At 37.4% G+C, this 12863-nt stretch overlaps 1 protein-coding gene and 1 long non-coding RNA gene across 3 annotated transcripts; both read left to right on the top strand.

Annotated features, from left to right (window-relative positions):
* Nucleotides 1-456: 456 nt before the first annotated feature.
* On the top strand, nucleotides 457-1789 carry LOC120432949. The gene is made up of 3 exons (XR_005608221.1): nucleotides 457-797; nucleotides 1500-1637; nucleotides 1734-1789. It is a non-coding gene; the product is annotated as an uncharacterized LOC120432949 (long non-coding RNA).
* Nucleotides 1790-4172: 2383 nt separating this feature from the next.
* Nucleotides 4173-10138, top strand: LOC120443504 (dehydrogenase/reductase SDR family member 11-like). 2 transcript variants are annotated; one of them, XM_039622336.1, is made up of 7 exons: nucleotides 4173-4395; nucleotides 6616-6825; nucleotides 7408-7502; nucleotides 9074-9203; nucleotides 9323-9409; nucleotides 9497-9562; nucleotides 9692-10138. In XM_039622336.1, exons 1-7 carry the CDS (start codon nucleotides 4264-4266, stop codon nucleotides 9773-9775), a joined length of 804 nt encoding a protein of 267 aa, XP_039478270.1. In that variant the 5' UTR covers nucleotides 4173-4263; the 3' UTR covers nucleotides 9776-10138. The 2 variants fall into 2 exon arrangements, with proteins under 2 accessions (XP_039478270.1, XP_039478271.1); XM_039622337.1 differs by lacking the exon at nucleotides 4173-4395 and adding an exon at nucleotides 6328-6403.
* Nucleotides 10139-12863: the final 2725 nt, after the last annotated feature.

Below are 12863 nucleotides of genomic sequence, written 5' to 3'. Positions count from 1 at the left end.
AAATACATTTTTTTTTAAAGTTGCCTCAACAAAAGGGCACTTTGGGCACCCATCAGGAAAGGGGCAGGTGCTCAAGCCCCTCTTGCTCCCCCCTCTGCACGTGCCTGCTCACGCTGGTGACATCCTCAGAGTCCATTCTGAAAATAAAACATGACAAAGAGGAAGCACCTCATATTCTAGTGTTAAGCTTCACCAGAAGACTCAGACTAGACCAGACTCAGAAATTAACATCTCATCAGCAGTAAAAGTACACTTACAGTTAAAAAACTATCCATCAACTAAAATCTGTTACGATAAGAAAACTGTCATTAACTGGCTGTGACCATTTACACGGGAATTCCTGGGTGAATTAAAATGTACTCTGAATTGAATAAAAGGAAGCAAATAAATGGATGGAAATCAGATTGAGGGTCATGTACACTCTAAAAAGTAATTCATCAGGCCTTTTACCACCACTTTATTAAATCCATGGCTGCAAGATAAAAATTCTAATTTACTGATTAAGATAGACCTTCTAAGTTGCTGACTTTATTTTTTGGGGTTGCGTTGAATTAATAATGTTGGTAATTACATTAAATTAATTTTATATGTAATTTGAAATTAAATCCCAATGTTAGTGGGTTCAAAATAAAATTCAAGTTGTAATTACTTAAAGAAATTGAATATGTAACTTATTTTTTCTCCACTGTAACTTTTGATTTCAAGTTCCCTCCCCTACCCACTTAACTAGCCCGGGCAAATTCATATATGGTGCATTGCTTGGTGGACTTGCAAGCTTATGTAAAAGACATTTCAAGGTAAGTAACATTTCATTTACAAATAACTGTTCTAACAAAGCAAAGCATTTGTGCTAGTCACTTGTAGTGGATTTGTGTACCATGTTATGCTCATACAGTTAAGGAAATATTTTGCACTACCACATGTAGCTAATGCTAACCATTCTAAACTTTAGCACAGGAGAGGATAAGACTTATAAAGTTTCATTTGACAAATGTCTTCAGCTAGAGAGAGCTGCTGTGGCTAGGAAAAGCATGGTTAAAGTTTTGCTACACAATGCAATCTAATTTCGCTGGTTTTGTTTTGTTCTTTTTTAACATATCAGGTTGTGTGAAATATCGTTAATGTCATTCCAGTAGCATTATTCTAGCATAGGCTATGTGAATCTACTTAACATTAAGACTTTATGTAAGCAGTTAGTATAGTATGATAATCTAGGGTCATTAATGAGTTGTTAAGTTGGTACACATTTTTACAAAATGGGCTGGGAGTGCACAATGTGTAAATTTGAAACCTCTACAAAAACAGGGTTGCTAAAGCATTACAGATTACGCCTTGGTTATGGTGGGAATGTCTCTCTTCTCTTCACTAAGATTGTTTTTGTTCCCTTGGGGTAGCCTTAGATCACATCTATCATCTTTAACTAATGTATTAGAGCATTAATTAATGCAAAATAGCTAATAGTCTGCAAGATTTAATTCTTCTGTTTGTGTGGTCTACAGATAAAGGAGGAATTCAAGAGTTCAACCACTGTAAGCCTTGAATGGCTACACTTGACCCCAAAACTGATGGACGTCATTTTTTCAAGGGGAGGAGCTAAAGGAGTGAGAATCAGGCAGATCAAGTACATGCTTCTTGAGGTAGGACAACTATTTAGACTTTAGGTAGCTTTGAAATGCACTTTGTTGGCAGTCACCCATGTAGTTTATACTCATACTTTATTTTTTCTTAAATAGCACAATTCAACTGAAATACACAGAGAAGTAGCCATCTGCTGCCTTATCACATACCTTGGAGAAAAGGAAGAGGACCTTTTCATGGAGTTTGGTGTAAGTAATTCAGCATCGTGTGTGTGTGTGTGTGTGTGTGTGTGTGTGTGTGTGTGTGTGTTCCACTGATCATCTGAATTCACTAAGATTCAGTAAGTATTAAAGTCTAATGTATAATCCAATAACCTATTTTTAAATTTGCTTTACAAGGACAATTTAAGGCCAACCTTGAAAGGCAGGTGATGAAAACTGCCATCATCGGTGACCGGTACACCCCTGGATCTGACCATAAGACTGCAACCATTGTGGTGCGGGAACAAAAATCCTGGAGGCCAGAATTTCCCATGGTGCTGTGTGTTACTCATGGGCATAATATATGCTCTCAATCTGAGCTAATGCAAGGATCTGAAATATACTTTTGAAGTTTTTCAGAAGCTGTTCCTTGACCTTGATGGAACCAGCATTATGTTAAAGATGCTGACTCTGTTTCAAAAATTGTTAACTGTTTTGAACCCTGTATGTGTAACATTGATCTTAAAGGTGTTTGCTGCATTGTGTAAAAGAAAGATGCAAGATCTTGTAAAGTTTGGTAGGCACTGAAAGTTGACATTTATTGAACACTTGTTTGGAAGTAGTACTGTAACAAAATGTTTTCTAAGTGGATTTTTACCAATTGAACACATTTATTTCTGTGGTCTTAAATACATAAAAGCATATTGTTTAACTTGGCTACGATGGTACAAATCTAAATTTCTGGTTTATTTTCACTTTTTAAATATGAAGTGTTGAAATGCCTACAGTTAAAAAATAAAAAAGTTATTTGCTAAAATAAATGTTGAATGAATTCATTTTTAAAAGCTATTACAATAAAAAAAATAAGAAAAAGCTAAAACGATGATAATAATGAAGAAAATCAGCAACTTAATATTTTAAATGATTAACTTTAAAAATTGTTTTGTAATTGCTGTAATTAATTACATAACACTTAAAAATCATTTTAAGTAATGTGGAAAAAGTAATTGGAGGAACATAATTTTTATGAGTAAACAACTTAAAAACATGTTTTTAAGCTACCAATTATTAAGTAAGTGGTAATTAAAATCACCTTTGATTATGGAGGAAAAGTTAATTCCCCTAACTCAATATAGTTTGTTGGTTCAATATAATTTCAACATAAGTTATCGTAACTCAAAAAGATTAATGGAAACTGTTGCGTTAATTTTTTTTGTTGAGCTTAAACAATAGTTTTTAGAGTGTAGCAAAGTTAAATCATGTCCATGTTCCATAGTGTTTCTGTGCTGGACTAAACTAATAATTCTGTGCACCAATTATGATGGTGACCTTTTACACAGAGAGATTTACAGTGTGAGTAAAACGCCGGTGGTTAAACTGGTTTATTTACACTATGATAAACTGACCGCCCCACACACCCAGCCTTCCTGTCTTATATAACAGTGACACTGCTGGAAAAAAATCCCAGCAACATCTGCTTGCACTCTGCTGAAACTGAGTTTTCACTTCAAAGCTAAGCTGGATTTTCCTAGGGTCCCAGGCACAGCCCGCCAGTCTGTATACCTATTAAACACCTATTATTTTAGTATTGTGCTGGATAAGTGTTTTGCATATTGAAGAAAAAAACACTTAGACTTTTCACCCAAATAAACCTATAGTGCACTAAATGTGAATTAATAATATATTTAAAATATGAAAAGTAGATATGGTCAAAAAAGCAGAGTACTTTGTTGAATACTTCAGTTGTGGAAATAGTAAATAGTAAATCATGACACTGATTTACTCTTACGTATCCTTTCGGCATCCCTTTGGTCACTGTTTAAGTGTAACTGATTATTTCCGAGCTTACAGCACACCTGCACACCTACTTTTATCATGCAATAAAAAAGGCAGTAAAAAATCAGTCATGCTGTGCTGTGTTGAATTATATCAACCTGAATAACCAGTCTTTGCAGGTATGCAATGCTAAGAGTAAGTAAACACATCTTGATGGGCTACAACAGCTGAAGACCACATCAGGCTCCTGCCGGCCAAGAACAGAAATATAGGATAAAAATATTAATAGCTGAAGCCTTGTCAGTTTATGAGTCCTTTGCGACTGTCGCTGCACGCTCGGAGCCATAAACACAAATTGCTTTGACACTAGTAACAGGCAGTAATAAAGGTGTAAAGTTCACGTCGCACGGTTTACATCCTTTAGAATTAGCGTTTTACTTGCTCATCAGGTGCGTGTCATTCTAACAATGATGATGTAACGTGTCACAGAGTAAAAGTTATCTCAAACTGTTTTCATAAACCTGACAACAGGATTGGCTGAAAGCCTCCCTGCAGGGCGGAGAACTGTAGCTGTTTGAGAGGAAAAGGGGCTGACATGACTCAGGTGTTTCTATACATATATAAATGCTCACACGGGACAGTGAAAGATCCGTCGCTCTCTCTCTTCGTATTTGTGCTTCTTTCGTGCTTGTAGCAGGTTACCGCTGTGATGGACCGCTGGCGGGGCAGAGTGGCTCTGGTGACCGGAGCCTCGGTCGGGATTGGGGCGGCTATAGCCGTAGAGCTGGTCCGGCTCGGTATGAAAGTAGTGGGCTGCGCCAGGGACGTCGCAAAAATCCAGGTTTGTTCTGAAGTGAAAACTCAGTTTCAGCGTTGAGTATCTGGACCTATATCCATGGCCGGACTGGTAATCTAGTATGCCGGGTATTTTCCCAGTGGGCCGAAGCATTTTTTTTCTTCTTCTTTGCATTAGTTCAATTTTCATTTTCAATCAAATCTCTTAACGCCTCTGACCCCTCCCTCTACTTTCCGTGTGCACCTACGTACCCTAGAACAAAGTTAGTGTTAATACAGCGGTAGATACAAACGAAGAAAGAAAAGAGAAAAAAAACTAAGAGAGAAAATAAACAAGAAATAGATACAGCAAAGTGTGTCAAATTAACCGACATGTTAGCAGTGCAGTAGTACCAGCAACAGCTGACATAAAGCCCTGGCATTGTAGCTTATTGCTTTATTTTTGTGTCTCTATAATAAACGCACGTAAATAATTTTTGCAAGAACAAATGTTGCATTTTGAGGAGAAAATTATTTTCATGTACAAAATTCTGAAATACATGTACAGAATTCATGTATTTCAGTGTTTGCTATTATCCATATAGACACAAAATAATAGTGTAGTTAAAAACATTTTCGGTTAGTATTTTCAATTATTTGATTGTAAAATATATAATTTTTATGTTGGTTTTAATCTAGGTTAAACCAAACCACTTCACTGGATTTAGCTACATTTGTGTTTCCTGAATGCAGTAGCTAGCGCGTTGATTGGAGACCAAAACAGCCAAGTATTTTGCATCCAAGTCTGTGATTAGTTGGTTTTGTGGCACATTTATAACCGTGTACAGAAAGAGTTGAGTGTGCAGGGAGCAGAGATGTTGAAAGCCGAAGTGACACACTGAGAGCACACAGAGCAGAGATCTGAGCAAGAGCAAATGCCAACAACTGAGCGAGAATGGCAGTTATTGTGTGTGTATATGGATAATAGCAAACACTGAGATGAATTTTGTTCGCTCAAAATAATTTTCTCCTTAAAATGCAACATTTGCAAAAATTATTTATGTGCGCTCAGAATAGAGGCACAAAAATAAGGCCATAGTTGCTAGCATTAGCCATTGAGAGCGCAAGAGGACCAGCAGTCCCAACAAGAGAGTGAGGAAGACACAGAGGGAGGTGTAGTTAACAAATAAGGTTGAGAGAGCAAGAGATTCAGGTAAAATAAATGGCTCATGGTTAAAGCAATTTGATAATAAAATGATAATAGCTAAAAGGTAACTTTTAATTTCTACATTGCAACTAAGATGTTCTAGCCCAACAACAGCTGTACCAACCTGGATAAAAAAAGAAAAGAAAATTTTGATGGACCAGGCCTGCATCGATCACTTAGTGTATTTCGATCTCGGCTGTTGCATTTTATATTTTTTAGTCTATATTTATATTTATATATATGTTCACTGTTACCTAGCAAAAAAGAACAGAGGGAGCGGCTGGGCAAAAGTTGAACCGTTTATTTGACTAAAAGTAAATAAACCTGAAAAACCAGCTTTACAGTAATCTGTTGTAATACTATGAATCAGATTCTGTGTAAAAGTTGACTGTTAATAGATTTTTAATTTAGTCCAACACAGAAACAGAAGGCTGGACACATATGAGCCAATGACTCTAGACCACAGGTGTTGAATTCAAGGCCTTGAGGGCTGGTGTCCTGCAGGTTTTCTATGCGCCCTTGATCCAACACAGCTGATTTAAAGGCTAAATTACCTCCTCAATGTGTCTTGAAGTCCTCCAGAGGCCTGGTAATGAACTAATCATTTGATTCAGGTGTGTTGACCCAATTATCTAAAACCTGCAGGACACCGGCCCTCGAGGTTTGGACTTGACACCCCTGCTCTAGACAGAACTATTCAAACATGTCTGGGGCTGAATTTTTTACAGTCCGCAGTGGTTCAGTAGAGTCTTTTGTTAAGTAAAAATGCTCCAGTCAGATAAAACTCCTTCTGCTACTAAAATAATCTTGTTGCTTTTGAGATAGAAAGATACGTTACTATGCAGCAGATCTGATGAAGCAGCTGATGGCAGGACGTGTTCAGACATGAGTTGAGACCCAGTGAGAAGAATGTTTTTGCAGTTGGAGACAAAAATCTGACTTCCAGTGTTGTACAAAGTTACTGATCAGCTGTGTTATGAAAACTGAAATCCACAAATTTACAGTAATTTTATATAAAGATTTGAAGGGCAGAGTTATTTTGAAGCTAAACCTCTGTCATCGTTCGCTTCTTGGTTTCAGAAACTGGCAGCAGAGTGTCAGAGCGCCGGCCATCCTGGTGTTTTGGTTCCTTTCAAGTGTGACTTGACCAAAGAGGAGGAGATTCTGGCCATGTTTGCAGCGATCAAAGAGCAGCACAAAGGTGTGGACGTGTGTATCAACAATGCTGGCTTATCTCATCCAGAGCCACTGCTAAGTGGCAAAACCAGCGGCTGGAAGAACATCATGGATGTAAGATCTCAGAGTTATTTTAGTAAAAAATGATCTGCAGTTCTGTTTGAAAGAAGCATTCACAGGAGTGGTTTCCCAGAAGAGCAATTAAATGATCAGTTTTCAGTTGATTTGTTCATAGTTTTTAGAATATGAAACATGAAACTTTCAATTTAGTCCATCACAAAACAGAAAGTTGGACAGAACTAAACTTACTATCATGCAGAAAATTTTCAGCTGCATTAGGCTTATATTAGACAGAGACAAGAAAGTTTATTTGAATGTAAATAAACCAGTATAACCATTTTCCATCAAGTCATCCATTAAATCACATTCTGCTCAGTATAATCCATCACAAAAAAAGAAAGTCTGATACAACCAAAGTCATGACTCTCATCTGAATTACAAAGTTGTTGTCCTACAATCCTGCAAAACAACATAGTTTGTTAAAATTAGTGCAATAGGACAAAACTCAGAAAGTTGAAAAGTTCCATGAAAGTAGGGAAACAACTCCCCCCCCCCATGCACAAGAAACCAGCTTTCAAACGAGCTGTTTGGAGGGTGTTGACTTTGTTGTTTATTTCTCTGCTTGGTTTCTTACAGGTGAACGTTCTTGCCCTGAGCATCTGTGCACGTGAAGCTTATCAGTCAATGAAAGAGAGAAACGTGGATGATGGGCACATCATAAACATAAACAGGTGCAGTTTTACTTGCTAATAGAAAGTGACAGAACTTCGAAATCTGTCGATTTAAATATCACATAAATGTCATAATATGATTCTAATCATCATTTAGACTGATTACGAGCATCCTGTGGCAACATGACTCAACAGACCTTTGTCAAAGCACACATTTGGCTTACAGGAAAAGCAAAGATGGTGGTATTAACAGTACTCATGTTTCTTTGGCATAGAGATGACTATCTGTTGAATTCAAGCCAAGTAATGCAACACACGATGATGTTTAAATCTGTCTGGCCTGTGCATGTCTTTCTGTATTTTCTCTACTGATGTTGTTCCTCTTTGTGCTTCTTGTCTGATAAATCTCCCCTGCTCTGTAGATCTGCGAGAAGCCAAATTCTCCTAACATAGACTAGATTTTCTGAAACCCAAAAGCAAACTTAGAGGAGGTGCGGAATATAGTACCATTTGTTACTATAAGAATTACAATATGGCTAAAGATCATTTATGGGCTTTTGGTCCAGTGACACCAAAAACTGTTTCCTACTGCAACAGACCGTGCTTCATTTACTCAAACCCCGAGCCACTAAATGAAATGCAGTAATCATTATTTATTTATTTGATTTGATTTTTTTCTATTGTGGAAAATGTCTGCAGATCAGAATTATTTTGTAATCACATCATTATTATAAGATTGAAGACGGGAAATAAGGGATCTTTGTTTAAGGACTTTACTAGGGTAATTGTGATGGACCGAGTTGAAAAACAGGAGGAGTTCCAGGAATTATTAGAAAAATATAGCTTTTCATTTATTTAACCCCCAAAAATTATATTTAAAAAGTAATAAATGTTGAGCTCATAAAAGAGGTCAAAGAAACAAAACTGAACTCAGGCAGACTGCAAACTTAACAAACCAAATGACTGCCCAAACAAACATAATTGACCTAAACATGAAATGACACACAGGGGTATATATACTGGCTGATCAGACCATTCTGACACATGAGGGGTTTATACAATCATAAATCACAACACAATGCAGTACAATCTAGTTTGTTAATAAACTAAACACTAAAGAAGAAAATCAAAACCATTAAACCCTAAACTCAAATATTTAATTAAATACAAATACTTTGTTTTTAAATGAAAGAAAACACACATTCTCCCCTTCAGCAGGAAGTGGTGGTGTGGTCCAATTATCCCCCTTTGCATTTAATGATTTCAAACCCTGGCTAGCATCTTTTGTCCAGCAACTCCCAGGGATGATAGCAGGTAAGAAATAAAAAGACAAGGTTAGTCAAAAAATCAAAGTAATGAAGTGGTATGAATACATAACTAAACTAAATGTGCGCGCTTACAAATAGAACAAATGTATCCAAACCAATTAATAAAGTTACTGGAAACTAAAGTGTGTTACTACGTTCAAATGAAGAAATGAAAATACAAGAGTTACTGACTTTAGAGTGTGGCCACGGGTTTGGCCATCACAGTAATGATTACTTTAATTGCTAGTTAATCTGAAAAAAAAAGTACTAGTAATAGTTGAAAATGAATTTGTTTGTTCACGGGTTGTAAAACTCCTGTTGCAGCTTGTGTGGACATCATGTCTATGATTTTGCTGATCTACATTTCTACACCGCCACCAAGTATGCTGTAACTGCTCTGACTGAGGGCCTGAGACAGGAGCTGCGTGCTGAAAAGAGTCATATCCGAGCCACAGTAAGGCTTTAAAACTTACTGTAACCAACTGGAAAAGTGCCTTTAACACAAGTATAAGCTGCTGTGAGACACATGCACAGTACATCCTACAGTTCCTTTATCATTATCTCCTTTTGCAGAGCATTTCTCCTGGTTTAGTGGTGACAGAATTTGTATCACGGGCCAACAATCCTGATCAAGTGGCTGGCATATATGCTGCATATAAGGTAAAATTATTAATCCTACAGTTTGTGAGGGGGTTGACATGATCATTCAGATAAAATCAAATGACGCACTTTGCACTTCTCTAACAGGCTCTGCAAGCAAAAGATCTTGCCAGTGCTGTCACGTACGTCCTCAGTGCCCCTCCTCATGTTCAGGTTTGTGATTTTTCTCTTATTTTCAGTCTTTTCTGTTTTGAACTTTCCTCTTTAGCATTTTAAATAACAACACTTTCCTTATAATAATATAATGATGATCATATAACATTCACATAACCTTTCTTTCAGATTGGAGAACTTCTGCTTGAAGCTATACAGGAAGCAGCTTTTGTTGCCCCAGCAACCCCAGGACCAGGCTTGTCTTCACATTAAGGTGGTGTGATTGACTCATCTACTCAACACAGCAAGATCAATTTACAGAATACGGAAAGAAACAATAAGGACATTTGTCCAAGAGTTAACTGTCTTCTTAAAAATGCTGAAACATGATGTGCTTCCTCTGTCGCATGTTTAACTGTGACCTACCTCTTATGACACTCTGTGAGGATGTTACCATCACTGTGTGTTTTTAGTGTCTTTGAGAAGTTTCACCATGTGACCCTGTCATATATTCTACTGGCAATTTTTTATTTCTTTATTACATTTAACAAAGTGCTATCAAACTGGTCATGAAAGAACTTTTTGATGTTGTCCTGAAAATTTGACGCTAATATAATAAAATGATTTTCAAAGGAATTTGTTGTTATTTCCTGTACCCGGGCTATTTTGTAACAGGTTGGAAACGAGAGTTGAACCTTGGATACAGGAGGTGCAATGTGGTTTAATCACATAAACAGTACATGAACTGTGGGAGCTTTTTTCACAGGATTGCCACTGTGGAGCCGTGATGCAAATTCTGTGTCCACTAAAGCAGGAGAGATGCACAACAAAGTTGGATAGTGAGGAAGCTGAAGGAAGCAATGTATGTGTCTCTCATAGCAGCTTGGGGTTGGTGTTGAAGACACATTATGAGTTGATTAATGTACTTTAACTGTGACTGTGGCTCAAATGTGGGTCTTTTCTGCACAAATTCATACAGTAAGAAGTGGTACGAGACTCCTGCACCTTCTCTGGGTGCTGCTTTTAGGTTTTAAAAAATCCAACCTGTGGAGTTATAATTTGGCAACTCACACGTCTAGATCGGGTCAAACAAGATCAAGTGAGAGATACAGTAAGCAGTGTGCAAAGAGGAACAATATCAGTGGAGGAGACACCTAAAGGAATCCCTGGGGCCAACATAATCACTGTCTGTTGTTTGGCTTGAATGCAACAGATAATTATTTCAGTGTCAGAGAGCAGTCATTATTATTAATAGCTCGGTCGGCACTTTTCCTGTTACTCAGAGTGCTTACTATGAGTAGTGTTGCCAACTTTACTTGGATAGTGTCACGGGTTCAAAATATTGGGGATGGATACAGGAGGAAAACCAAAATAACAACACTGGTCCGGCGGGTCAAGTCAAACGATGATTTTAATGAACACACATGTGGGAGATGGGACACTGTACGAGACAGCACCAGATCTCTCACCGAAAACCACACAACAATAGTTTTATGAAAATCAGGGTATTGGAACGCCCCTCATGCGTAAAGTAGGTACAATACAATCAATGTTGACAACTTTTAACACATTAAAAGAACATCTTCTTCTTCCGAGGCCAGATCCTTCCCAGTAATCTTCTAACTCTGCTTATCCCCTGGAACAAACAGTCTCTCCTGCAAGCATAATCAAACAGCTACAAGGCCTTGCAAACTATTATTTAAATGTTTGAACTCTCCCTCACATGAGTTTAACTACTGCTTGTGTGTGTGCGTGTGTGCCTCGACCTCAGCATTCACTCTGTCTATAAGGACAGAGGCCAACTCTTCATGTGTGCACTAACCTAACTGAAACCATACATGTAATATGTTGAATAAATGTTCTAATCAAATGCCACTATTCAAAGCTTAATAAAAGAATGAATGAATAAAGGATCATGATGAATAACATGGTATATGTGTTTTGTAAGCATGTGCGGCCTTCTACGCCTACGTCACTTCACTCAATAGATCAGCCAGACATCCCGCTGACTGTAGCTTTTAACCCTTACTGACTTGAGCACAACTCCATAATAAGCACCAAGCGGCAATATGTATAAAGATGATCATGGTTACACCTGTAATGAAAGATTATATGATTATACTAACACCTGTAAATAGAAGATTAACATGAGGTTATAACAATCACTGTAATACAAACGTTAATGTAATGTCAATAGCTTCAATAAATGCTTTAATGCAACGCTTATTATATGATTCTAATGCAGTGACAAAATAACAGTAAAATATCCCTTCTCAATAGTTTCTTAGATGTTTTTTAATGAATTGTTTATGTAACTTCCCTCTTCAGCATGGGCAAACCAATCATTACTAACTCATTAAAGTTTGTACCGCTACTTTGGTCAGACTTCCTGGTGGGATAGACATAATTACAGGTTGATATAAAAAACAATTCATTGTCAAGCATGAATGCCACTTCATATACTGACATACTGCATCACTGCTGACATACTGCATCACAGTATGGTATGGTAGCTGCACTAAGGCAGATAGAGTGAGGCTACAGAGAGTAGTCAAGGCAGCACAGAAGATCATCGGCTGCCCTCTCCACTCCCTGATGGACATTTATTCCTCCCACTGCTTCAGCAGAGCAACAAACATCATCAAGGACAGTTCCGACCCTGGTTTTGACCTGTTCAACCTGCCTTCCTCAGGGAAGCGCTACAGGTGCATCAGTACAAAGACCGACAGACTCAAGAACAGTTTCTTCCAAAAGCCATAACCACACTGAACTCACACATGCACTGAAAACACAGTTCCACCCACCATTCCAAGGACTTCCCTCTATAAACCATCACTGTGCGTTAAATAATTTTATATGCAATAACCCAAACTGTAAATACATAACACAGAAACTGTGCACCCCCCATTCTCCCACATGTTTGCACTGAGTAGGAGATGCTCTGTATTTCATTGTACATCTGTATAGTGACAATAAAGGCATTCTATTCTATTCTTTTCTATTCTGTGCAAACGTCAGTGTTGAGATATATTTTTTTTAATCCTTAAAGATGATGGATTTTCATTAATATGTAAACATTCTGCACTTCATGTTTAACACAGCAGAGCCACTGTTCATGTTTGTAGCACCCTTATCCTCTTAGCTTAAAACCTGCTGTGTAAAAGGTCTATTGTGCAGTGTAGCCAAAAGCCTAAAAATTGATATAATTATAAGAAATTATATGGATATAATTCTAGATTATATATGCATATAATTTATGGATAAATTATATGTTTCTTTGTGCATCTTTCATCTCTTCATATGTGACCAGTGATGGATACACCAATAGGTCTGTCTTTAATGTGTTATAGTTCCCTCCATT

The sequence above is a fragment of the Oreochromis aureus genome, linkage group 14 (genome assembly GCF_013358895.1).
Source record: "Oreochromis aureus strain Israel breed Guangdong linkage group 14, ZZ_aureus, whole genome shotgun sequence".
NCBI lineage: Eukaryota > Metazoa > Chordata > Actinopteri > Cichliformes > Cichlidae > Oreochromis > Oreochromis aureus.
The sequence above is the reverse complement of the archived record's forward strand: the minus strand, read 5'-3'. Positions and strand labels throughout refer to the sequence as shown.

Bases quoted from the DNA above. Each gene is read 5' to 3' on its own strand.
- LOC120443504 (XM_039622336.1), top strand. From the start codon at position 4,264: ATGGACCGCTGGCGGGGCAGAGTGGCTCTGGTGACCGGAGCCTCGGTC. The intron at 6,826-7,407 runs GTAAGATCTCAG...GGTTTCTTACAG, and splicing joins GCTGGAAGAACATCATGGAT to GTGAACGTTCTTGCCCTGAG. The intron at 9,563-9,691 runs GTTTGTGATTTT...CCTTTCTTTCAG, and splicing joins GTGCCCCTCCTCATGTTCAG to ATTGGAGAACTTCTGCTTGA.